The 26,615-nt window shown below is 43.9% G+C and overlaps 2 protein-coding genes and 2 long non-coding RNA genes across 5 annotated transcripts in view; 2 read left to right on the top strand and 2 right to left on the bottom strand.

Annotated features, from left to right (window-relative positions):
- The window catches only part of CCDC85A (coiled-coil domain containing 85A), a 209,549-nt gene extending 190,928 nt beyond the window's left edge, over positions 1-18,621 (bottom strand). The window contains exons 1-3 of the mRNA XM_071805634.1: positions 18,311-18,621; positions 17,258-17,314; positions 9,487-9,576 (exon numbers count right to left, since the gene is read on the bottom strand). The gene's annotated coding sequence lies outside the window, so the exon portion shown is untranslated. The remainder of the gene's footprint in view (positions 1-9,486; positions 9,577-17,257; positions 17,315-18,310) is intronic.
- LOC139827488 (uncharacterized) lies at positions 815-8,978 on the top strand. Its single transcript, XR_011738051.1, has 2 exons — positions 815-3,610; positions 8,787-8,978. It is a non-coding gene; the product is annotated as an uncharacterized lncRNA (long non-coding RNA).
- A 161-nt stretch (positions 18,622-18,782) lies between the features above and the next one.
- The window catches only part of EFEMP1 (EGF containing fibulin extracellular matrix protein 1), a 45,648-nt gene continuing 37,815 nt past the window's right edge, over positions 18,783-26,615 (top strand). The window contains exons 1-4 of one of the 2 annotated variants that reach the window (XM_065835044.2): positions 18,783-18,935; positions 19,404-19,491; positions 22,416-22,464; positions 22,642-22,902. In XM_065835044.2, coding sequence (XP_065691116.1) covers positions 19,411-19,491; positions 22,416-22,464; positions 22,642-22,902 — 391 coding nt within the window. In that variant the 5' untranslated portion in view covers positions 18,783-18,935; positions 19,404-19,410. Of the gene's footprint in view, positions 18,936-19,311; positions 19,331-19,403; positions 19,492-22,415; positions 22,465-22,641; positions 22,903-26,615 lie in introns of those variants that run through there. The other variant, XM_071805639.1, reaches the window with a different exon arrangement.
- The window catches only part of LOC136100178 (uncharacterized), a 62,395-nt gene continuing 56,634 nt past the window's right edge, over positions 20,855-26,615 (bottom strand). Inside the window, exon 5 of the long non-coding RNA XR_011738050.1 lies at positions 20,855-21,219. This is a non-coding gene — a long non-coding RNA (uncharacterized lncRNA). The remainder of the gene's footprint in view (positions 21,220-26,615) is intronic.

Here is a 26,615-nt window from a genome sequence, read left to right as displayed (position 1 = left end):
GGTGTGGCTGAGCATCAGGCCCACCCTGAGCTGTCAGCGTGGGAGCAGCAGTGGCTGAAAGCACAAGCCTGGCTGGCTGAGGGCTCTGCTGACCGTATCCTGCATCTGTGGGGTGTTATTTGCTCTCAGAAAAGACCTCCAGCAAACAGACCCGGCACACTCTCACCCAGTGGCAATACAGGTCTGAAACCAGATTATTCCTTTCAAATGCAGTGGTTTTTTCTAGATGCAGAAAACATGTGAGTTGTCGTAGCCAAAAAGCTGTGGCCAGAAAGCCCGCACGCTGGCACGGGGTGATAGTTTCTGGTGGATTTCAGAGCCTGAACACTTGCAGGACTTGCAGCCTGGCCCCGCTGCAAGCCCAGGGCATTCCCTGCAGCATCCAGAAGCAGAACAGTTGCTGACTAGCTTGTGTTAAACTATTCAACCAACAAACAGCAGTTTTGAATAAAGTAAAACTCGTATAGGATGTATAATGCTCTCTAGCAATACTACCTACAGTGATTCTTGGCAATATTTATCCTTAGTAATTCTCAGATAAAAGAAAGGGATACATTTCCTAAAAGACTGAGTGGCGCAATGAAGCAGTTTTCTCCCTAGCACGCCGGCCTTGTCAAGCCTCAACAGCTTAAGTTTTGTTGTTTGTTTGTTTGTTTGTTTTAAGATATTAAATGCGGACACTGCAACTGAAAAAATGAGGATGTAGCCGAAGCCATTGCAGAGTTTTTGATGTCGCAGATACTGCATCAGGAACTGATTGGATAATAATCAGTCACCATCAGTTCCTAATGCATTGCCTTCAGCATCTAAACAAGCATCTCTGAGTTTCTAATGTGAAGAGCTGTGATGTTGTAATGTTTCCATATTTGTTAAGTGCCTACCCACCAAAAACTTGATCTCTCACCAAAACACAGAACTAGTTTAGGGAGAAATCTAACGGTATTAGTGCTGGTCGGGGGACACCTCACTCCCCCAGATCAGAGCAGTGCAATTAGAGCTGGACCGGGAGAACAAATGGAAGGAAAAGAGGACAACCTATTTCTCTTCATAAAAGATTTGCAAGACATACCTAAAATAAAAAGGCAGTGCTGGTGACAGTCGTCACTTATATTCTGCCTTACTGCGAAGTATGGCAAAATTATTTACAATCTGATTAGTAGTATTATAACGTGCACAAAAGTACGCGTACTGATTTCTATGTACATATCTATGAGGGTAAATGAAGCAAATCTCTCCTTCGCTGATGAAACAGAAGCCACACTGGACTGGAACACAGCTAAGAACAGCATATAGCATTAATGCACAGCTCAGGAACTGAGGGAAATATATCCAATTTTAATAGCGTATGACACCTGGGTAAGCAAAAAGCCAGTTATAAAATATTAATTTGACATATCTGTGCAGCTCTTTGGGTTCTTGCATCTCCAACAGTTATTTCAGCCTTGATCCAGACCTCAGCTGAAGAACACAGCCCTCACCAACACAACTCCTATTGAGAGCACAAATTCTCAGCTGAGCATTGCTCAAAGCAAAGCCTCTGACCCTCCAGCCTGTCCGTGGGTACGTTGGATATATCTCCGTTTTGAGGATATCTCATCCCACGTGAATCTCTGGTTGCCAATCTCCAGCAGCAATCTGGATAAACTGAAGCAGGAAGGTGTAGGGCAGGCCAGCAAAACTAGCAGGGAACTTACTGGTAATAATGGCTCAGAAAGATGAATGGTGAATGTGATCTGCACTTGGACAGCACGAATACCACCTCCATGCTCACAAAGGGAAAGGGGATGGCTAAGAACTTCATTATGATATTACAGACCCAACTGACATTGTTGTATTCATATTTATTATTCAGACCTGAGGCTCAAAAAACTTTAAACACAACCTCACGAGTTTTACCCATTTCTTCTACGTAGAGATTAATCTAGCCACAAACTTTGAATAAGAACAGGGATTTGGAACTCATCTCCATCCCACAAATTATAGGCATTTTTTAAACCAAAGGTGTGTTTCATGGTGTTACGCTGGCAGGAAACAAGATCTGTATTCAGATCCTCAATCCAGTCCCGTGTTTTCGGAGGTGAGACGCGCTGGCACAGGCACACAGTGAAATCCTCCGAGCGAACCATTCTGCTGAGAAGGGAACTTGCACAGCACAAAAGCAGCGTGCAGAAACAAGGAGCACGTCGGAAAGGCAGGGAACACGGCAGGAGTAACTCAGGAGTAAGACAAGAAGCCTGAGTAAGCAGATGCAAGGTCAGAAAGGTAAAAGTGCCCGTTTCACAACCGTGAAACCATAGAAGTTTCTTAGCTCTTTTTTTCCCCCTTCCTGGTAAATAATTCGAGCCTACCAAGACTCAGAAACACCAGCCTCTCACTTATTTTTTCCTATTTTTTTTAAAAGCACTTGTATGTCGAATACACCAAACACTTTTATTTATTACTTTATTTGTTTTGACCTTTTCTAGTGCCAAAAATTTGGCCAGTGCACCACACACGAGTGAATGGCATGGTTCCACAGGCCAAGCATACTCCAAATTTGAGGAATAACTGCTGTAGAAAAGAGCTGGCAATAAAAGGATGAAATAATTATTAGTAAAAAATAATAGTTGAGAAGAATAAGGGATGAATGCACTTTGTGAGCTTAATAACTTCACAGCCATATAGCCACAAAGAAGGGAATGAGGAGGAGAGAGAGAGAGCTCACTCTCACAACAGAAGCTGCAAAACTTATTACTTTGTGTAGGTTTTATTTTCATTTACTGGACTTCAAGGTGACGACATCCCTTGACAGTGGTTTCGAAGCACCCTGAAACTCAGTGCTTTTGGGCCTGTTAGTGAGATCAAGTTCCCTGTGCAGTGCAAGGTGCAGTTACCTATAGACTTCCCAGGACGAGGAAGCGGGACGGGCAGATCTGGGTTTTTCCCCTGGACCCAGCGAAGCCCCGAGGAATTGCCATGGCATTAGAAATGTCAGCAGATCCCCAGCAGCCCACACAGAAATGCCGTGAGAGAGCAAATGGGTGGGAAGACTGAAGGGAGCTGATGTCACCCCGCTCCTGCCGCAGTCTAACCCGAGATTGTTCAGGCCTCCCGTCTCTCATCCTCTTCTTCTCTTCCTGTTTCTAGGAAAGCAAAAAGCCTCCGCCCTGCTGGTGATCCCTCAGGGGAGGTTGCGGCAGAGAAAAGCCACGGCTGCTGCTGCGGCTCATGGCATCAGAGCATCCCCAGCCTACGGACATCAGCTCCTCTGAGGAAGGAAGGTCCCCCCCCGGGAATTTCGTGATTCAGGGAGGGAGGGGAGCAGCTTTTCAGTGAAAACAAACCGCCCAGCTTCCCAGAACCCCAACAACGTCTGTGCATTCTCCAGAGAGGATTTGCAGAAAGACAGGAACAAACGTACTCCAACAGAAAGAGGCGTAGTTGGAAACATCACTTGAACATGACATTTCCCAGTGCAAACACAGGGCAGAGGGCTTAAGAAGGTCTTGTTCTGCATCCTCATCAGCTGGTAGCGACAGGTTCCTCTCATTTTGCTTTTTCATAACTTTTTTGCACCCCTCCTCCGTGCTGAATGCCCATGGCCAGCTCTGAGCTCCATCGCTGGAAAAAGGTAAGGAGGCAAAAAGGGACCATTTTCTCTTCTGCCACAAATTTTTTTCTTCCCCTTCCACACTTCTATCCCAGCTCAGACACAGCCTCATTAGCCTGCAGTGACAGTCACAAAAAATGGCATTAACTGTATTTCTCCTCACTTTTTCTCAGGGCCAAGAGAATATGCAGTAATTCTTGCCCTGAGAAACCCTTGTCATCTCTGCAGGAAAGCGACCTTTCCATCACTTGCTCCCGCTCCCCGATTCAGCCTCTGCCACATGACAGTGTGCACATGAGATGCTCCCCAGGTTTGTTAATCACAGAGCACCTCATTCAGTTGTGACAGGTATGACCAGGGAGAAAAACCAAGAGAGAAGGCGGAGGAAGCATTTGATCAGGCAGTAATTCCATACTAATATGTTGAATGGCCCACTCTACTCTCACTGCTTTTGAAGGCAAAAAAATCCAGACTGGTATTTCCCAGTAATCTCTATACACACCAAAACTGATCTGAGGGAGCCGTTCGCTATAATAAAAACGATCATAATGGTGTCAGACCAAAGATTCACCTCATTCACCTGCCAGTAACTAAATCAAGGCGCAGGAACAAGGTAAATATGCTGGTACTTCCCACATGCTCTGCCAGGCTCCAACTATTTGTGGCTCAAGAACTCCCTGAGACATATGTCCCCACACATTGAGTATCCCTAACAAATTCTTTTTCATGAACCTGTCCTCTATCCCCTCAAACTCACATAAGCTGCAGCATCCGTAACACTTGAGGCAAGGAGCTCCACAGTTTAATTACACATAGTAACGAAGAATCACTTCTTTTTGTAGCTCTGCTCAGCGGAGCTTCCTTTGAGCTTTGCTTTGCTTGAGTTTTGCTTTGCTTGAAAACCTGGCAGCTGAATATGCGATTGAAAACCAGTAGTTGTTCCTAAAACCCTGGGTAAGTTTTACCACACATTTCCACAACTCCTGCTGGAAATGGGAGAAAGAACAAAGAAACAAAAAAAAACACAAAAAGGAAGGGGGGAAAGGACCTAAGCAATGAGGTGACTATGGTGAAACAGGTCATTATATCAAAAAAACATATAAGAATTTGTAATTCCTTGGTTAAGGACACAAAGAAGTCTTCCAGAGAAGTTTATGCATAATTTGAATTTCTGCCCAAGTATCTCAGCAAGTAAAAAGCTGTTTTAAACGACAGACCCCCCTCTCTCCTGACTGCATACTTAGAGATGTTTGGATGCCATATTTATTCCATCAGGCTCATGAAATAAGTTACACCCAAGAAATGTGCTCCAGAGATGCCCGTTTCAGCCAGTAGGGTCTGAGCAGCTCGCACGGAGGTCCGCGGCCTCCCCAGTTTTGGTTGATCTCCCTCCCACTTGGCGGGACCCTTAGCCCAAGCTGTCCGCCCCGCGGGGTGGCTCCCCGGCCCTGATGAGCCACAGCTCGGGGCACACGCTGCAGCCACCCACCCACGTCGCTTAATGCGCTTTTTGATGATTCATAAACCCGGATCTAACAGCAGAATCGAGCCTTTTGTTCGTTATTTTGGAATGAAACATCGGCTAACATTTTTTACAGATGACTGTCAAGGCAAAATCCTGGACGGAAGAGTCCTGCTTATCTACAATGATTTTCAGCTACACCCTTCAAGGCAAGGCCATGTCTATTAAAAGAAATCAAGCAAATCCCAGAGCCATAATCCTGGAACACTGAGCTGTGTACTGTACGCCGTGCAGCCCATTATGTCGAGATTTTGCAGAGATCCTCTGCGCAGCAAATGCTGTTACTGTGCTCCGTAATCCCTACTCACTGTGGACTAGTTAAGGACGGATTTGTACAGTCTTAACTGCAAATTCTTCTGCTTTTGGGTGTTCTTGCTGAGTCTTTAATAACATGGCTTTGAAGTTTAATTACTCTCTTAACAGTTGCAACCATTATACCTGAGATACATACAAGCTGAGTAATAAGCTTGTAAAGTAGGAGTTAACTTTAATCAAAAAAGGAAAACATAAGGAAAGTTTTATTCATCAATAACTTTGACAAAATTAACTCTAATGTCACGCACATCAAGTCCAGTTTCCAAATCACTGGAGATCTGCCCTCTCGCTCCTTCCAGCAAATTCTACTCCATCACTAATTATAAAAGAGAGGAAAAGTTGCCAGTTGAAGTGGGTATGCAGTTTGCATATTCTACTCATTCACATCAACTTATATTTTACACGAACACTTACATAAATATTACACACCTAAAAATAATGTTGAAAGAATATTAAAGCTGCAAAGTCCAGGCTCCAAATGTCATGAAGTGGCAAGATTCAACTTGCATATTTGCAGACATTTTTAAAAGGTCGTTCCTACCCCTTAATGGTGTCTACAGAATATGAAGGGAAAAGACATCACGGTTATGTAGGATCCTTTGATCCAAAAAGTTGTAATGCAATGCATGCTGTCCATAAGAAAAGTTCAGCATCTTTATATTTCTTTTGCTAGAGGTTCTTCAAAAACCAGATGTGAGAAGACAACTGGAGTGTCACTCCCTTCTAAATGCAGTACTACAATTGCTAGGGAACTTCTAAATCCTGTCAGACAAACCACGAGGGTGTGACCTGGTTTTACTCAATTTATCCTAATTTTAGGAAACTAAAAATCCCCCTCTTTGTCACCTGAATACAGCATGTCTAGTGTCTCAACAGAGGAAACATTTCTGAAAAAAAGCTAGAAACTTTTGTCATCCGAATCCTTCTGTAGAGAACTCACAGAATTCATATTCTTATTCACTGATAATTTGACTTCTGTATTTCCAACCTCCCTTCACATCAAGACATTACAGAGGTTTCCAAACTTGCCAGTTAGAGGCAGAATTTATCATCTCCATGAATCATTAATTTTCAGCTCAAATAAAAGCACAAGGTTATTTAACGATGTGATAGATTATATCCCACCCCTGCAGTCTGAGGATCATGAGAGCAGCATCTCCTCTGCTAAATCAACAGGGGGGACAATCTCCAAACCATCCTGCCCAGAGCCCCCCAGGTTGACCAGCTCTGCTGGGAAACCACCAGCATTACGATTGCTCCAAGTCCCGCTTGTGCACTGTGCTGCCTGAGACTGGAACCACCAAAAACTCCAGCTGTTTGTGCCAAAGTCCTTTACGTAGATGCACAACTGGAACTTGTACATCACATGGAGAAACAGCTAAGGCTCATGAAACTCCAAACCACTTCCAATTGACCGGTGTGGCCAGCAGGGCTGTAATTTCTGTGAATCCAGTATGTGGGCTTCTTGGAATTTAGCAGCCCTCCTGGCAAAGCACTCACGTCTTGTAACTTCCATGCGGGCAGGAATGAGCTTCAAGGAACTCACAAGCTCCCCAGGGCAGCTGGAGGAACTCGCAAATTCAGTTAGACAGATACCTAGTGTTTGTGGAACTTCGCCAAGCCTTTTCGGAAAACAAATCACAGCTCATGACGCCGAGGAGTTTTTGCACTGCTGGAACTAACAAAGAGGTCCGCTGCAGAGGTTACGCTCCCCACTGGATGCCTGAGCCAGAATGTGTCTTTGCTGGGAACCCAAATTATATTCTTGGCTGTGTATCTACAGGACAACATGAACTTCCCTAGAGATTCAACGGCTGCAGCTTCTACCATGTGCCTGAAGGATATTGTAAGTGTTGTTCTCATGCAAATTAACAGGTAGTCTGGTGAAGATATAATCTGTTTCAAGTATCTCACACAAAATAAAAGGCACCAGAGGAGCCAGCAACTATCTCAGTTTCCAGGCTCAGAGCAGTTCTGGAAGGCTCGATGAGAAGTGAAGAGGTTCCTAAGCACAAAGCAGTTGTTTGCTCCGCTGGAGACTGGTTTATTCTGTTTGAGACATCCCAAACTACCTTCTTAACTACCATGGGTGAGAAGCACTGAACTGCAATAACAGAGGGGGAACACAGATCCATGGGGAGGGATGGCTGGTGGGACACATGGGAAAAACAAGGAGAACAACACCTACTCCTGGATAAACTGCATTGCAAGATGCATATAGCACATGAAGAGACAGACGTAACAAAATGTGATCAAATTATTATTCCATTGTTGCTTCAAATGAAGCGTATGTACTAGTTTCAGCTGTCCTGTGCTTGGGCCTAACCTTCTAAGCACAGAAGTCTGGTAAGTTTTAAAGATCCAGGCTTTTATTATAAGAATATTACATGTATACCAGTATAGTGCATATGAATTAACGGATATGTTGCTCTCTGGCCATTACCACAGAGTTTAACTGGGCTGGAAGTTTCCATCCCATGTGGCTCCAGAAAATACCATGGCAGGACAGAAAAGTCCAACCCTCACTGCCCAGTCCAGCTCTTCCTAACGACACCTTTTACCCATGACAGAAACTCACCTTCTTCCAAACAACTGTACCACAGACAGTGAGTTATTTGCTCTGACAAAGCAACAAATGAAGCCTCACAAAGGACATAGTGTTTGTATGTAACAGCTTGCTACATCACTTATATAACTTACCCTGATTATTTTCTCTTTCATGCAATTTTAAAGAAGTAAATTGACTTAAGGGGGATGGGAGGTAGTTATTACCGCAGTTTAAACAAGGGGAAAATTAGTTTAATTGCATATATTATGTTAGAATATGCTGGCACTCTCAATAAAGGCATTATCTTCCTTTTTAAGGTGGGTCTGTTCAGAGGATTTGCAATTTTGGCTCGTTTCATCCATGAAGGTTCCTTTCTTCATGAACCAGAGCAGCAGACTATGCAAACTAGAAGCAGAGAGCATTAATGTAGATTCAGGAAAGAGTTCTTTCATCTAGCAGAGAATAAGCTTGGGCAAAGCCACCAATTTCAACAGCTCCAGACTAGGGCAAGTTCAGCTATGAAGCTACATCCCAGTTTCACTGATTATCTCTCTTCCCAAAATGACCTGAAGCAAATGTCCACATCCAAACCTCTTTAATACTCTGAGAATTTTAGGAACAACCTCTGGATATAAAGTCTGCGCAGCTTTTCTGTACATCACACGGTAAAAGAATTGTGAACAATGCCCAGACCAGAGGGCACCGTGCCTGTGCTCTACATTGAACGTCCCATCTTCACTGCTGCTCTCACACTTGAACTGTAACTATAGCACCCTTTCCTCAATTTCTGCACATTTTTGTTTGCCTTCCAGCCTGCCTTTCAACCCCTCATATTGCCAGCTGGCCACGAGAGGGCATCTCTACGTTTCCAGGTCTTCATTATCTCAGGGATGGATTAATTTCATTGCATTCCTTAATGAAGAATCCACACCATATAACTTCAGCTTGAGAATCTTACAAAAGCCTTCTTTGTTTCAAAATAAAACACAGTGGTTACCATTTAACTCGCCACTTTACCATGCATTTATCTTTGAGAGGTACATAGTATCCCTGTGTGCAGGTTTCAGGAGGAACTACGCTGAGTTGACTTTTTAATGGAGAGAACCATTGAGGAAACGCCTCTTTACTTTGCTAGGGTGCCGTTGTTTCCACAGTGCACTCCTGATCTCACAGGCTTATGGCATTTTCTGCTGCTTTAAATCCATATGCTTTAAACAGCAACAATAGTAATTCATCGAAAACCATGTTTTTAAACATCAGCATTCTTTTAATGTGCACATCTATGTAAAACCACAAATCTGTGTTAAGTGATTTTCACCAGAAAAGAACTGGCTGGTTCAAGTTTCCTCTCTATCAAGTACCCTATCATCTGGATAAATCTCCACCAATGTCAGACCATGCCCTCAAATCAACATTGGGATTTAGCTTATTTTGTTCGTACGTTCTCCCCTTTCAGGCGCACAACAAATTGTTGTCGATCCCACTCACCCCGTGCTCGGCCGCGTTCCTTACCTGAGTTTCGGGGGGTGGCGGTGGCCCCCACGGCACCTTCGCATGCAGCTTGAGGTGAATTCAAATTGCCCCGGGGCTCCGGCCGCAGACCTGCATGGACAAAAACCAAAAGCATCCTTCAAATAAGCCCCACAGAGGTTTTGCCATCCCATCCTTTTCTTTTTAAATGCCCCATGTTACCACATCTTTCATTCCCTTTACTTGCAAAATTCCCCTGATTTTGATCCCTGATTTCTCAGAAAACTCATCCAGGAGCTGTAAGGATTACTATTATGCCACCATAATCAAGGGAAGCACGGGTTGCATTTCCAGCATCATTCAGGGACGGTGAAACAGAAAAGGGAAATTTTTCTGAGACCACCATATTAAATTACCCTGAGAACACCCCACTAATACTGATACTATGTCATACAAGTTCCTTTTCCTATTAGAAGCCCTACAACCAAACACTTGCACTGGCTATCTGCCAACCAAGAATGGAAAAACACACTGACTCCAAAGTTTATTTTAAAAGACACCAGAGGGGTCACTTCCAGATTAGGCCAGATTGAATTTTCCTCACATTTTGTGAGACTCTTTGGGAGATTTGTTGTGGCATTCCACAGCTCTCCAGGCAAAAAAGCAAAACATACTGTAAAGAGCTTGCAGATGCAAGAGTTGAACACTTCTTTTTAGAAAATACCAACCTACAATAACAAATCCTTTTGCTATTCACAAGAGAATCATTGAGTATTGCAAAACTTGATAATTACTGATTCATGACAGATTTAGGAAAAACATCAGCTTAAGTAATCAGGTCAGGGCACTGCTCTTGACCACAGTGTTGGCAAAAGAAACGGTTTCTTTCCTCATATCTTTCATCAAAGTTTAACATTTCACAGTATTTAGCTTTTAGCACATCATTGGGCCAGACCAGTAAAAAACTGATAGCTTGAGAACTACAAGTTAAATTGGGAGCAAATATTTCGATTTAGTATTATCTCGTCAGTCACTTATGCCGCTCGTAAACTTTTAAATACTAATTAGTAAAATTACTGAGGAGCCCTAAGAGTTGTAAAATAATTTCTTACTGCTGTTAATAAATCCACGAGGCTATCAACCCTCACCCAGCCTGTCACATGTGACATTGCCAACCGGGAATAAAGACTCATCCAGATCTCAAGGTGGACAAAACCCAAACTTGCTCCTTTCTGAAGGAAATGTATGGTTGATCTTCATTTCCTCCTGGAAAACGAAGGAGGCGAAGTCCAGAGCTTTTCTCTAATAAAGACAGCTGCAAAGAAATCCATTCCATCTTCTTCCATGCCTCCATGATACTCTTTGCCTGACACTGGAGAATTATTCCAAAAAGGCAGCGGTGCAGCGAAAAAGGATCTTATGACCCCAAATGAAGTATTGTAATAGCTCCTATTCATCTTCCCAAAAGGCACACTTTAAAAAAATCCCCTCAAACTGAGAAACTGTGAATCCATGCCAAGTAAATATTTGTTCTGCTGTAGAGAAGATACCACCCTTACCACTTCACCTAACTATTCTAAATGTGAATTACAGAACAAGGTGTGTTTTAGCCATGTAAACCCAGCCCACAAGGGCTCACTTTTAACCATCCCAACCTGCCACACTTCAGGCTCACACCAGAGCTGTGTTTCCTGCGTTATAGAAGGCTTTTACTACATAATAGCAGTCAAGTTGGAGAGGAAAACTGAAGTTAATTGGATGAAGTGTGTCAAGAATCCGGAGTAATTCCATCCAAAGTAATGCCTTGTGCCACAGCCATAAGCTGTGATTTTTTACAGAGAAGTAGTTTGATATACATTTATTCTGAAATGAATGGAAATGCTGCTTTGAATCATTATTGGCTCTAAAGGAATGTTGAAAAACCACTCAACCCTCTACCTTCAGAGAAACAGAATTAAATATCCTCTTACAACACTTCCTGCTAATTAAAGAGGAGAGGAAAATCTTTGGTGGAAGGCAGGAAACTATAGCTGCTAAGACCGTTTAATAATCTTCTCCTTAGAACTGTCATTAGAAAAATTTCAGCCATTCGCAGGATTATTTTCTATTTTTTTGAGAAAACCTGTCACTTTCATACAGCTCTACTCATACAACTTCAGTGCTGTCATCACAAAATCACCATTAAAGCCAACAGAATCAATTCTTCTCTCTGTGAGCTTTCCAAGCGACCAGGACATATTAAGCATCGGGAACTCCCTTCTCGATAGGACGACGTGTCCCTGTAGCTGAGGTGGGACGCGGTGGCAGATCCATCCTCAGGACTTGGACCGTGACTCTCAGGGTTCAGAGTATATTCCCTGTTTTCAGGAAACTGTAATAATTACTGAAATTAGCATTAATTCAGAATCGGCTCACCCTGCGTGGAAACAGAATGTAACCAGTGTGTGTGAATATTAACTTGCACGGCTATCACAAGCTCAGTGAAAATGCTGAAAACAGTGGTAAGCAGTGAGCCCACTGAACGACATCGTGGGCTGGTAGTCAGGTTTTTCCTATTTTCGTTTTTGGTTAATCTTTTGAACGAGTATAACAAAGGGGATTGAAAAAAAGGCATGGGAAAAATAAGGAAAGCTCTTTCCTCAGAACTGCAGTGCCAGAGTCTTAAGGCCCAAGTCACCTCCGTCATTTTTGGGCCCTTCCCTTTAAAGCAGCAAGGAATCTGAACCCAGGTAACAGCACCGACAAGACCCGTCCCCAAAAGCCACCATGCACAGTTACCCACAGAACTGCAAGAGGCTCCGAACCCACTGCAGTCAGATCACACAAGTTCCAAGGCACCTCCAGCACAAGGGAGACAAAGAATCTGACCCCTGGTCCTAAAGCAACAAGTGCCAAAAAAAGCTCTTTTACAGTCACGCAATCAAACAATCTACTTCAACAGGCTTGATTAATTCCTCTTCAAGATGACATGGTTTCTAGTGTCCACAGCTTTCTTTGAGATACCAGTCAGGAGCTCCAGTGAGAGTCAGAGATTTGTATATTAAACACCTTCCTGAAAGATTTAGACATCCCAGGTGCTTAATAACTGAGACAGATAATTAATAACTCACCCACAATTTGCTGACAAATGTTGAACCAAGAGCTCTCCTTTGCTTTGAGAAAAGCTCAATCCATTATGCTTTTCCTGCTCTCGTGTTTTCTTGCAGAGGTTGAATTTATACGATAAAAATCTGTTCTCTCTCAGAGATACTAATTTGAAAAATGATTGATGAACATTAGCATAAATGACCAAGGCCTGAAATTCTGACACATTCTAATTATTGCTTCTGGAAGTGAAAATTTCTGCAACCACAACTGACTGTTTAAAGTGCTGTCAAACATTACAGTGAGAAAGGCACAATTTTCAAGAGTAAGGGAGCTTAAAAGCAAAAAACTTTTCTCCATAAAACGCTGGGTTTGTGCTCCCTCCAGTCACCCGGCAGCCCCCGAGCTCCCAGGCTGCCCCGCAGGCACGGACGAGCCCGCAGGCCTTGTTCTCCAAAAAGGGGACACTTTAACATCTTAATCTCCAGAACTGTATTTACAACCTGCAGCTGTGGTGCCAAAGAGGCCCCCAGGTCCGCACACACTGAGCCTTTTGTTGGCAAAACAGAGCTCGGAGGTTTCTTGAGTGACATGAGCAAGTTAACCCAGCTACACGAGGCTGCTTGGGGTGGGGGTGGAGAGGGGTATTTGTTCTTCTTTATATCAGTCAGTTTATTTGGGGTCTTTATCACTTTTGGCACTAGTGGTCTTCTAAGTTCTAATAACCTTTGAAGCACGGTAAAGTGTGAACGAGCAGGAATTCATTTCTCAGGGCTTCAGGCTTCCAAGGAATGAGAACTTGAACTAATTAATAAGAAAATAATTCCCCTGTTACACATAATTTTAAGTGGGTGTATATTGTAAGTTACATGCTAGTTTATTACTAAATGCTGGGTATTGTTCCACAGCCACTTGCAGGGAATTCAAACGCTCTGACATCTGTCCTTCAGTATTAACATGCAGATGGGCAGCAGAAAAGTTGTGTCTCCGGACTATAATTAACAGGTTAACTGGGCAGGTTGTTTGCCAAGTTCACCCCCGCGCAATATAAATAGAAAATGCTGCTGCTTTTCCGGTATTAATAACTTTTTCTCAAAAGGGAAAGAAAAGCAAACTCAGAGAGTTCAGACGATGCTTATGAAACCAAATTCTTGTTTAACGTAGCTACTGATCCTGATGTTTATGAATTCTAAAAAGCCGAACAGCCATTAGGAAGAGCTCTGCCCCACAAATCTGTTCTTCCAAGGTCCTCTTCCACCGCAGCATTTCTGAAATGTCTCAGGTTTGTTTTGTTGAAGGATCACAACAAAGTAGGTCCATGGGGTTCAGCAGAAAGCATGAGCTGAAGGTATTCACATACAGATGTCTGCACTGATGGTGTTTAGCACTTTCTGAAAATCAGGAATACTCAATGTCCTCTTGACTGAGAACAAAAACATTGAATTATTCAAAATAATTACTGAAAATATTGAACAGTCCGCTGCAATTGACCTGCCAGGTAGCGATCCATGCAAGGCACACAGATTCCGGTCCCGTCAGCTCACATCTACCTTCCTCAACAATGAAAGAGCCCAGAGGACTGAGACACTGAGGGGACAAGGGAGGGGAGACAAAGAGGACACCGAGTTTTTACTCCTCCACCCTCATTTTTCTCTCTGAAACATGAACATTGCAGTGAACAAAGTTCTGCCCAATTCCACTTTGCGTTGGGTCAATGGCAAGTCCCACCTCTGAGAAGGTTCTAGACAGTTCTCATTTTAACCAAACTGGTTGAAACCTGGTGCAGCATCAGACCTAAGGCTCTGTGTGCAGCAACGCTACTTTTCCAGAGAAGGGAAAGGAGCAATGACAACTCCGGTGTTACAAAAGCCACAGATCGACACCCCTGCGTGTCTCCTGCTCTGCTGGTTCTCTTACCTGGCATGAGAAAAAGATGGAAAACCACTGGTACAGAGAGCAATGGAAAAGAGCTGCTAGACAGAATAAAACGATTGCACAAGTTAGAAATACCGATATGAGCAAAAGACAGGAAGACTGATCAAATTCCAGATACAATTGCTTAGCAAAATAAAATCTTCACAGCAAATCGTCTTTCACTGTCAAAGGATTCTGGTGAGAATACAATAATCACATTCTCTGGGCATTGCAATTTCTGCCGGAATTTACAGAAAAATACAAGATAGAAGACAACATCCCTATAAATTGCAGGAAAAAAATCAAATTGCATGCTTGATAAAATGCATGCAAACCACAAGCTTGATCCTTAGTAGAAGTTAAAATTAAAAACGGCAACAATGTTATACTTTAATATCCTCAGAGGATTTTTAGACAATTTGGAGATGAAATCAGAGCTTAGTCCAAGTTAGCCAAAGGCCTCAGCACAACAAAACTCCCGCAAGATCTCTCATACAGGAGACAATTTTAGCATAATAAAGGCTGGAACTGTAGGCTACTAGATTTTCCCATCCAGTTCTCATGGTTTTTTACTCACTAAGTTGCAAGAATTACGGGTAGGACTTTTCTCTAATTATGTGTTTGTATCATTTGCCACCTACGTGCTCTACTGTCACACCAAGCAGCAAACAAGTCATAACAATAACTGTATGCTTAATTTTAATGGGAGGCTTAAGAAAAACGAGAGAATATGTCCTCTGTCCTTTGCTACTGACATTTTGGTCTTTATTAACTTTTTGTAATTTCAACATCTATGAGCAGAAACTGATATGGCACATTTTTACCTCTCACTGTTCACTTGCTATGAAAAGTGAGAGCAATTTGCTAACACAGTTCTTCTTTCAAATGAAGTTTACAGTAACACCTCACGCCACATGCAATATGTTCATGATACCTCCCTAGAAGATAAATAAACTTGTAAAATCTTACCTCAAATAAAAGTTCAACATTTGTCATATTTAATCAGCAATAAAGTCAGACACACAATTCTTCCCAATTTATCCTTCACCAACACTATGTCATTTCCAAGTGGAAACACGGAAAAAATTTTGACATTTGCAAGCAGTGTGGCAGCAAGGCAGCCTGCCATGTTATCAAAATAATTTATGGTCTAAAATTCCTGTGAGTCCAACATGAAAACAACATCTCCACCATTCCAGCTCTTAGTTTAGACAACTCCAGTGTTACTTGATATGACACGCTCGGGAAAGAAATCATCTGAAATTGACACTGATGGTCCCCTGAGCCGACAAATACAAGTTGCTTAAATTTGCTGTGTGCTTAATTTTGTGTTCTAGCGAGCTATGTTTGAAACAGGAAAAGGGGGTCAGATCTGGGAGGAGAAGAGATTAAAGTGCAATTTTGTTTTCCTCGTTTTCGGGCTAGCCTCTAGCATCACTCTCAGCCTGCTCTAAATTATGTCCAGCTGTCTCTTGCCCCCAGGGACAATTGTAGCAGCCAGAATTAGCTGCGAGTGCAGTGACATTTTGGCCACACACAGTCTTCCTTCAGCCTACCTATCCTTGGCTTTTTGAGGACAACGGGGGGGGCAACAAGTCCTGCCAGGAAGAAAAGACGTGAACGTTTAAGTCGTAAACACGTTTGAGTTAAAGAATGTATGAAACCTGTGGGTTTTAAAGCAAGCAAAGAACTGAGATGTGACAAAGAGTTCACTAAAGCAGCAGGGAACTGAACGCACCATTTCCTGAAGGAGCCAAAAGCAAATATTAATAATTAGGGGCCAGCCTCGCGGGGCTGCTTGGAAAGGAAGCGCTGTCAGCGGCGGCCCTGAGGGGACGGCCCCAGCAACGCCATGGCCTACGGGCAGCAAGAAAGACGAGATGGTGTCACCACTCATGACACGACGCCTTCAGACATCTCGGAGACGTAAATAAGTTGTTCTGCTGCCGAGCAGCTCAGTCACATACCTCACACGCTCCTCAACATTTCCAAGGGTCTAAATCCTGCTGTCCTACGTCAGGCAAATTTCCAGTTGCCTCAGTAGGAAATATCTGAACTACAAAACCATGAACCGAGTCTACCACCTCCATTTAAAGGATTGAGAACCATCCTTGGCAGAATATGGTATTTCAGCAAATGCATAACACTGTCTGAAGCCATGTATAGGATCTATGCTCTGCTGGCATTCATATATCCCCCGAAATTATGTTTCTCCCGTTCTCTGCTTCACTTTTGTAGAGTGAAAAGAAGCGACTGCAGTTCCGTGAAACAGGTAATGTTTCCCTAGGGGGTAGATTAAGACAAAACGTTTTTCAATTTTGACTTAATCCAAAAACAAAGAAGTTGAATTCTGTTCTCTTTGCATGGCATATATGACAACACATTCAAAATTCACTAAGTGTTGTTGCCAGGAGATAAAAGGAATGGATGGTACCATTTTGCATGAATTAGATTATTAGAAATGTCTGTACTGCTTCCTATAAGCACGACACAGTAAAATTTCAAAACATCTTAGGGGGCACATCACAAGTATGAATCCAGTTTACACTAACAGAAGTCAATAACTTAGAGTCAATACAAAACATTGACTTTCTAAAAAATGCCATACAGGTTTTAAGGGAATCTTTTTTGGAGTGGGCAAGTAGGTGTCAAAAGATCGCTTGTTAAATATGTCTGCATATGAAAGTACATGCAAAATGTCCTAAAAATGTATCCAATCTAAATTTTCTCTATTACACTATGTTGTTGCTTCTGTACACTATTACCAATGAGGTGTATGGACTGTAAGTCCTACAGTTTTAGGAGTCCCACTTACCTGTAAGCACCGAAACTGCACTGAGGGAGGCAAAATCTTGTCTTCTCTTGTAACTACCTGAAAAAAAGTAAAAAAGACAGGCAACATAGTGTTAGAGCTGGAGGGATTCTGCAACCACCCAACTTGGCTCTTTTAAAACAGATATGAAACAATTTAGTTCAGAGACAAAATTAAAGTGCAATGTATGGCCTTGCAAAAAAAAAAAACCTGATGTTTTCCACAAGATCAAATGTAGCTTAATGTTAAGAATTTCAAGGATTATATAGGAAAGCTACGCTCTAGGGGGCAGTGACAGAGGTCTGTCAGCTAGTATGACTTTTTTTTGGAAGATCTCAAGTTCTCCAGGCCCTTCAGGGTCAACATTTTTTTAATTAAGGACTTTGCGTTCCACTAAAGTAGAGGAACAGAGTACAGCTGCACTATGATGACACAGTGAGTGGCCCAAAAGCAAAACTGGGGACCTAAATAATGATCCGGCTTATCCCTCTGCAGAAAGAGCTCCTGGCACGCTGGTCCCCACCGTAACCATCCCACCTATGAGAGCTTCTAAGCCTCTGCAACATCTGCTCATCCTCCCCACGGTCCAGTCACCGTCCCGCTGGGGAGGGAAACAACAGCTTTTCGTGTATAGAAACAGCTCTGAAAAACAATCCTGCTTAACTGACAGGGTGTACGAAGGAATGGGCATTCCTCTGTGAAGCACTCCTTGCTTTTTTTATTCACCAAATTCATAATGGGCAGGAAGACGCATCAGCCTTGCCACGTTAAACTTCAAATAGCTTGCCTAGGTGGACAAACACTGACTACTATTGCTTGCAAAGTCACAGCTCAGCTTAAACTTTAAGAACTATGTATTTAGAGATAGGTGTGCAACAATGTTCACCAAGGAGCCTGTCTGGTGTGAGCTGGTTCACTGAGAGCTCGGGAAGACACTGGCGATGCTGGTTTGTGACAGAACAAGGCAGGTCGGTGCTCCTGGGGTCCCAGCCCTGCTTCACGCCATGGGGCAAACCATACCCTATGCTACATACAGCAGGGTTACTAGAGGCCTACCATAATCTATAGAAAATGAATTAGTGCTGCATTGTTTCTCTCCTTCCCAGCTCTGCCATGTGGGGCTCCTTCGTTAGCTGCCGAGCCTCGAAGTACAGTCTCTGGAAAGACAAGACGGCTGCCTCGCGCTTTCATGGCGATGCCACCTGCCACAGCGCCGACCGCCATCGCTGGGGCGCCCAGCCGGCCACAGCGGCGTCCCACAGCCCCCAGCCCGGGGTGGAGTGGCTCCTCCGGAGCTCGGCTGCCTCCCCTCACCGCCTCCCCGGGCAGGGCTGGCGGGACCTGCGGTAGCTTTGCCCCCGGGGCCCGCCAGGCGCTTCCCCTCACAGCCGCAACATGGCGGCCGGAGCGGGCCCCGCACCTGCCCCGCCTCAGGGCACCGCGGGGAGCGGCGAAGGGCCGCGCCCCGCCCCGCCGAAGGGCTCCGGCCGCCGCGGGGTCGGTAGGGGGAGCCCGGGGGCTCCGGTAGGAGCCGGGACCGTTTCTATTTAGCCGAAGGCCCGCGGCGGGGGGGAGAGGAGAGCGAGCGGGCGCCGGCAGCGCAGCGGAGGCAGCGCACGGACGGGGCCGAGCCGCCGCGGGAACGCGCCGCCGGGAGCAGCGACCGCCGGCCCCGCCGCAGGTAGGAGCGGGCAGCGCGGGCTCTGCGTCCCGCTGCTCCCCGGGGCACGGCAGGGCGGCCCCGGGCCGAGCCCGGCAGGTGCCCGGCGCAGCTCGGTCCCTTCTCCCCGCGGGGAGGGAGCCGAGTGCCGCGGCGCGTCCCTCCCGGGGCTCCCGGTGAGATTTTACCCCCCAAAAAAATCGCTTCGCCGCCCCAAAACGTGCGCTGGCGGGGCAGTCGCACCGCCGGCTCCCTGCCCGGCACCGCTCCCAGAACCGTGTGCCATTAAGCGCTGTGATCTTTTAAACTCCGTTTACTTACTTTTATTCCCCGCCTCGGCTGGATCCAGCAGCAGGGGCTGCAGCGCAGCCCCGCTCACCCTCCTCTGGCCGGGGCTCCGGGGCCGCTTCCCCCAGGTAGGGACCGGGGCAGGTCCCGGGGGCGCTGGCTAAAAATACCCCCCTTTTATTTGTTTTTCTCTCTTTCAAGGTTCACGATGTTGACAGCTATGTTCTTGGCTGCTCTCATTCTTATTACAGTACACTCGCAGGAAACTGAGGAAACCATAACGTACACGGTAAGGTTTAATAGAGTTCGAGGTAATTACTGCTTTGCAGGGATTCTTTTCTAAGTGACCCTTAAGAAAAACCAAATCTCTTGCCAATGTATAGCATGCAATGCAAAGTTCTTTTGAGTTCGAATGTTAACCATAAAATAAGCTGTTCCTGAAGCTGACAGGATTGAGCAGAATAGGCTGCAACTGCCTGTTCTGAACAGCTTGTCTATGGACTGAGTTTGATGAACTGAATAAAATTATGAGGTTTTAATATTCTTTTAATCCATTTTCATGAAGACAGGGTCCCTAGGACCTTCATTTGAAATATATGGAATTTGACAGATAATTATTGCAAACATTCTCTTGTGTTTTCTTTTGGGTATTTCAAGCTGTTTTTAACAAAATGTTAAGTACTTCAAAATTCAGTGCTCTTAATGAAGCATCTTAAGCCCTGCAGTGCTCATAGGGCTGTGAGTTTCTGCGCTGGTTTTGAGCAGTGGTTTTGCACCGCTCCATAAAATTGTACAAGAATACTGGAAATAGGTTCTGCTTGTAACCAAGTGACAGGGTAAGAGATTTAAAGGCCTTTTTGCAAGGCTTTTTTTCTTAATAATCTGCTTGTGTTCGGTCTTTGGCTTGCATAACACATGTCATAGAAGGAGTGGCAATTACATCGGCTTGGGCTGGGGAAAAACCCGCGTTTTCACATCTGATTACAGTTGTAATCCCTGCAACTTGCTTCATATGGGTGGACCTCCAAAAATGTGTACAGACATCAGCGCAATGCCACACAAGCAGAAAATTCTGCACACATGCAAAAAGTTAGAGAACCACAGCCAAGGACTCGGATTGTGACTTATACAAGTAATCCCACTGAAGTCAGTGGGATGGCTCGAGCAAGTAAATAGTGCAGAGTTGGACGATATTGTGTAGGAGATGGGGCTCAAAGAAGCCTCAAGTGAACAAGAGGAAGTCAGTCATAAAGTACTTTAGCATCAGTCTTTAGAAGGAAGGGATTTTTTGGAGGTTGAGAGTACTTCTAGTTAGAGACTTCTCTGATTTTCTTTTTTTTCTGAGTCCCTCTGTATAAGGGAAAACTGGAGATCTAAGAACCTTTTGAAAATCTATGCTAATACAGGCATCTCACCCCTTCCTTTTCTGCATTAATCACACATTGTTTTTAAAGAAATCAAGTAGCATTTTCTGACAAGCCCACATAGTTCTGTTTATACCAATGGCAGATTTCTAGCCTGCATATATAACTTGGGTTCCATATAGAACTTGGGTCTTTATGCTCCATTTTCAAAGAGGTCTGAGCACTGGGGTGCTCCAGCGATCATTAGACTCTGGTGATGTAAAACTACTGAACAAAAAAACGTTGCTTTTGGAAATTTTACTCTTAGGATGCTACTGTTTCTCCGGCGTACATTGTATTCATTTAGGGCCAAATCCACAATAAAGTCCCTTCAGCTGCAGTAATAGATGGACTTGGCTCCTTCCAGTTAAACAGACAGTGCTTCTGTTGTGCATTAACAGGAACCGGGTGATTCAGTACATGCATGAATTAGCTGTTTCCCTTTGGGTTTGCGTTTTCATAGCTACAGTAACTTCGGTGTTGTCAACTCAGCATGGAGTCATTCCTTCAGAGATTGAGAATTGTAATACAAGTTGCTCTCCACTTACCCCTCTGGAAGAAAAAGCCTCCAAAGTTACAACTCTCAGCCGGGTTTGGCAGATCGTTGGTGTCACCTGCAAATGAAAAAAACACTTTCAATCCTATTGCTGAGTCAGTGTCTGTTAGTAACAAGGTCCTCAAAGTAACTTGAGGACAGTACATGGAACAAGCGGATCCCGGCGTCGCAAGGTCAAGTTTGTGACTCGCAGAGTTCCTCTGCAGCAGAGGAGTCGCAACAAGATTTGGCTTGCTTGGCCGTGACTAATTAGGTTAGCCGACTCAATTCTATTTTTCTATAGGGCCATTAAAGTAATATCCTAAGCAGCACGGGATGCTCGTGCACCCACACAGTGCAGCTCGGTTGGGTCATTGATATTTTAAATGTGGCATCGCGGTACTTTGCTAATCGGTCTCTGTCACCTGTGATTAAAATTACTGCACTGTAGACAATGTAATGCTTTTGGGCAGAGGAATAATGAAGATGCCTACCTAACCACAGGGCAGAATAGTTAAAATTCTTCCTGAACTTACTAGTCCGAGTTGATATGAATAGTTGCTGAGTACAGTCTTGTTTGAATTTTGCTAAGTCTTATTTACATAAGTAGCCCTGCTGTTATAAACTCTAACCGTTTATTGTATGTCCCGCAATATAAATTGTTCTTCCTAGACTGTAATTCCTGGAGTCGTGTGATTCAAAAGCATGTGAATGAATTTCCAGCTGTCAGGAGATCCTTCCCCATCGCGCGAGCGCGCATGGGAGAGAGGATGGAGCACGGGGGGTAGAGCCTGGCGGCCCTGCTGAGAAACCAGCCCCGGGAATGGAAGATGTTTGCCTGTTGCAAGGCAGCAAACAAGAGCAAAATTCAGAAAACTTGCTGCTTTTTCATAAGAAGGTTTTCTTACTGGCCAGCTGGGCCGGTCCAGAGGGTCCTTTATTCCAGGATTCAGCCAATGACGGATGTTTTAAAACAGCCCGTAGGAGCAAGGCAAGGAGAAAGTGATGCTTGTCTCACTTTGTTCCTCAGCCCCAATAAAACCTATGTACTCACAACAAACAATATCTTGGGAACTTCTGAGACAGAGGCTCTCTCTGTATGTACCTGGTTTTGTTCCTGCACAGCGGTGCTGTACCAATAGCCATTTTTCTAGCTTGCCAAGGTACGCAAACATCATGTTCCCCTTAGTGTGGAACTTTCAGTTCATTGAAATGTGCTTTTCTGAAATAAAGAATCCTGAGTAGCCTAATTTTTACTCTTTTTTTCCTGTATAGCAATGCACAGATGGCTATGAATGGGATCCCGTTAGGCAACGGTGCAAAGGTACAGTACATAATTTTCAAAGGCAGACTTGCCATTGGCATTCTTTGAGTATTTCATTCCACACCCCTGTTTTGGACAGGGAGTTGTGCCTGCATGTCTCATTGTGTTATTTGTATTAATGGCTGTTGCAGACGGTTCGACTGTTAAAAGCATGACTTGTGTTGTTGCTAACCACAGATATTGATGAATGTGAAATAGTCCCAGATGCATGTAAAGGTGGGATGAAATGTGTTAACCACTATGGAGGATACCTCTGTCTACCCAGAACAGCGCAAATTATTGTAAATGAGCGAGACGAAGCAGCAGCTGAATCCACTAGTGGTCGAAACAACGTCATTCGACGGACTCCAGCTGATCCTCAGCGCGCCCCTCCAAACCCCACTCATCAAATCCAATGTGCAGCTGGGTATGAGCAAAGCGACCACAACGTGTGCCAAGGTAAGCGCTGCCGCCTGCTTCGCTTTCGGTACGGCTGGAGTATGTGAGAACAGTCTAATGCCTGGGAAATGAAAGCCTGGAACTCTTGCATTTAACAGCGTGTATCATTGCGCCGATAAGCGGGACAGGTACGCACTTCCTTAAGATGTGTGAATAAAATGCATGCATGTTGGTATTGGTCAAGGTAACAGAACTTGCAACACGTTCCTTACAGTCTGTTCCATCTATTTCAAGCTAACAAGTAGAATCATTTCTGTTGTCTGTAGATCCTCACAGAAAACCTTAGTGCAAGTGAGCAGCTTTAGTCAAACATTTTTGTGTGTTCAGTATGCCCAGGAGAGGCAGTACTTTGATAAAAAAGCAGGCAATGTAGCGAATCACATCATAGATGATTTCTAAAGATTTGCAAAACTGTCTGTATGTTTAAGTAAGAGGATGCTGAGTGGAAGGAAAAATAACCGCTGTATGAACACTTGCTTAGACCAGATTGTAATGCAGAAGAGCACAGCGTTTGTGCTATGTGTGAGGATCCTTTCTGAAGGAGCAGGACCCGCACAGCTTGTGCTGCTCTGCTCTCTGTGGCAGTGGCTCCAGCCTCTGAAACTATGGCGATGAGCAGCTTTCATCTGCGTGTACATACACCACACGCAGCGCCAAAATTCTCGGGGTATTAGCAATGCTAATTGTATGCGTTCAGGAACCAGACTCACAAGCACTACTGTAAACTAAGGCTGTTTCATTTATTATTTTATATAAATAGTTTACTCTTATACTTGCTGAAGTAACAAACGTTTCGTCCACTGTTTTGTTTTCTTTCATTAAAAAAAATATTCTCCTCCTTGTTCAGCAGCTGGGTTTTCAAGCACGTTAGTGGGACAGCCATGCAAATGGAGGGCAAAACTTGACCCCATGGTTCATCTTTTCCACTTTGTGGCCCGTAACAGTATAATCATATAAAATAGTACTTGAGTGACTATAATCAGGGCAAGCTGTAATATACAGTGGTAGTTCCTTTCTCCCTGGCATTCATGTATACAGAACATTATTTATCACTAGTAAGTAAATTCCCTGTCATTCTGAAGCACAGTAATCATCATGGAGGCTGGATAAGTTATTTTTGTAGGCGAAGCCCTCAGGGTTGCATTTCTGACTTTTCTGCTAATCTTCAACATTTCTGTCACTCTAATTCAAGAATGTCAAGTGAAGAACCTACTGCAGGCGGTCGGCACCGTGATCCCTTAATGCTGAGCGCTCACTTAGGGTTGTTGAGGGAAAATCAATGCCGGGGATGGCAAGTGATGTTTTTCCTCAGTTTAACTTGGCAAAGTAGCAGCAGGACCAGAATTCCGGACTCCTGGGTTTGACCCAGCGATGAACATGAACATCACTTTTGCTGAAATGGCTTTAGGTGCTTAAATCACGGAGAGCGTAGGAAAGTTTAACAGCGTGTAGCACCAATACCTAAATTCCAAATAAAGGTTGAGATTTAGGGTTGACTTAGAGACTGACAACTGGCTGAGGTTTTGTTTTGTTGAGGAGAAGGTTGGTGGTGATCCATTACTATTCTTTTACTTCATGCTCTGGCTTCCTGAAACTTGCAACTAAATATTTATAGTCAATTAACAAATCTTTGGTTAATTTATAACAACAACTAACTGTTGTGATAGTACCAGAACTCTTTAACCAGCAGATGCACAAACTATGGTGAAGTCTTGGGCTTGCCTGAATCAGAGTTTTGCTACTAATTTCCTCGTGCCAAAATTTAAATCTAAATGCAGAAAGCACGGAAATATTAGTGTTTAAAAGCTGAAATGTGTTGTACTGAATGAATTCCAGCTGGAAAAACGGCAGTGGACAGTGTGCTTGAAAGAAAGGATAAAAGACTTTTGGAGCACTTAAAGCATGTATCCAAATTCATGATCTTCGTGCTTTTCACTGCTGAAAATATCTTATAAAAGATAATCTTGATCAGCAATGGTCCCACTGTGGATTTATTTAATTATGGTTAAAAGAGTTTGCTATGATAACTGCTTGAGGCTCCTAGGGAGTGTAACTTACACACATAGTCACACTTAGGCTTGTTTTATTGTTTAGTAAATCAAATATGAAGTCCAGCTCCTTCTAATTGTTTGCAGATGTATGACATTTTCCTTCCAGTCCAGCAGCACTAAGTATTTTATAACCAATGTGAGAGACCTCTGTTTAAAATAATAACATGCTCGGAGGAGCTGCATTACTGACATCATACCCGAGCGTGAGGGGCCTTCTGTTTTAATACAAGTGTCCACTCCCTTTTCAAACATTGATGAGTGAGGGTGCAACTGGCCAAACACACTCATGTTGGTGTCTGTGCTTGGAATAAAGACGCAGAAATGACACTCATCCTGTTGGACTTTGAGGCTTCGGTGATGAGTGTCATCATTAGATAAAGCGTGATCCCGTTTCTGTTGAGACAGATGAGAAACGTTCAGAGAAGCGCGTGATTCTTAATCTACAAAATCACGGCCCGAGTTATACAAGACACTTAATGCCTTCTTAACTTCTGACCTGAAGAAAACAAGTGACGACTCTGGTATCTATTGGTGTTGAGGGGTTTCTGTCATGCTGTGATTGATCAGAGACCACAAACAGCACAGGTGGCAGGTTGGTAGCAAATCACAACACCACGGAAATGACTGCAGTTGCCCATGATATACATCATTTTTATAACCACTAGTGACCAGAAACACATACGATTGTGTTGATGTTAGAAGCGTGGGCAGCGAACATTTCCTGGGAAATTCTGAAGATGCTTTATGCGAGTAGGAAGAAGTGAGAACCCACAAAACAGAGGAAAAGATGAGGAGAGGTTGTTCTGGAGGACGATCGCTTATGTAGAATACGTACAAAGTTTTGCACTTCAGCCTAGAACACTTTAACTGTGTCTCAGATTCTGAGTTTATGACCTTAACTCCCCATCTCTGTGTCATCAGTTCACACTTCACTGGCACTTCCAAATTTGCCTTTATGCGGAAGGGCAGCTGCGTTGGTCGCTACAGCAGAGTCCCGGACATGGCCCCCGCCACACCATGTTCTGACCCATCACTGGGAAAGCATCACTCCAACTGGGAAAAGCCAAAAACAAGAAATATTTTGAAGCAAATTACTGAGCTAATATTCACAGATGCTTTTTTTTTTCCTGATAAAAGACATCAATAGCTGCGCTTTGTCTGCATACAAGACCGAATTGTGTTTCTACTGTGGTGTTAGGTGCTTGGTGATTTGAGTCCGCTCCTATTGAAGTCAAAAGCAAATCACCCAATTAATTCAATTTTGTCAAATTTAGTCTGCAAGGAACTTTTCCTAGAATGTTAATGACACTTGGATGAAAAAAAAGACCAAGCCAAGGTACCAAATAACCTGTAAACTTGGGAGAATAACTTTTCTTTTGCCTTCCTATCATGCTAGCAATACAAGCAAGAAAGTCAGCAAACTTTTTTGCTTCTCACCTAGATGAGTTTCCTGTATTTCTCCAGTCTCTTTATAAGCCTTTGTGCCCCTGTGACTCTAAAAGACAGGCGGGGAGAGGGATTGTAAGAAAATATAACGGTGGAAGAGAAAGCCCCATTTTTGCAGATAGTTCTGCCTTGACTTTGGTGGACATCGGTTGCTTTTGTAGTTCTCTGGGGGAGGAAAGGGATGAACTTTTCTGCGCTGGGGTTATTTTTACCCTG

The sequence above is a fragment of the Patagioenas fasciata genome, chromosome 3 (assembly GCF_037038585.1).
Source record: "Patagioenas fasciata isolate bPatFas1 chromosome 3, bPatFas1.hap1, whole genome shotgun sequence".
Taxonomy (NCBI): Eukaryota; Metazoa; Chordata; class Aves; order Columbiformes; family Columbidae; genus Patagioenas; species Patagioenas fasciata.
This window is presented reverse-complemented; position numbering and strand designations above follow the sequence as displayed.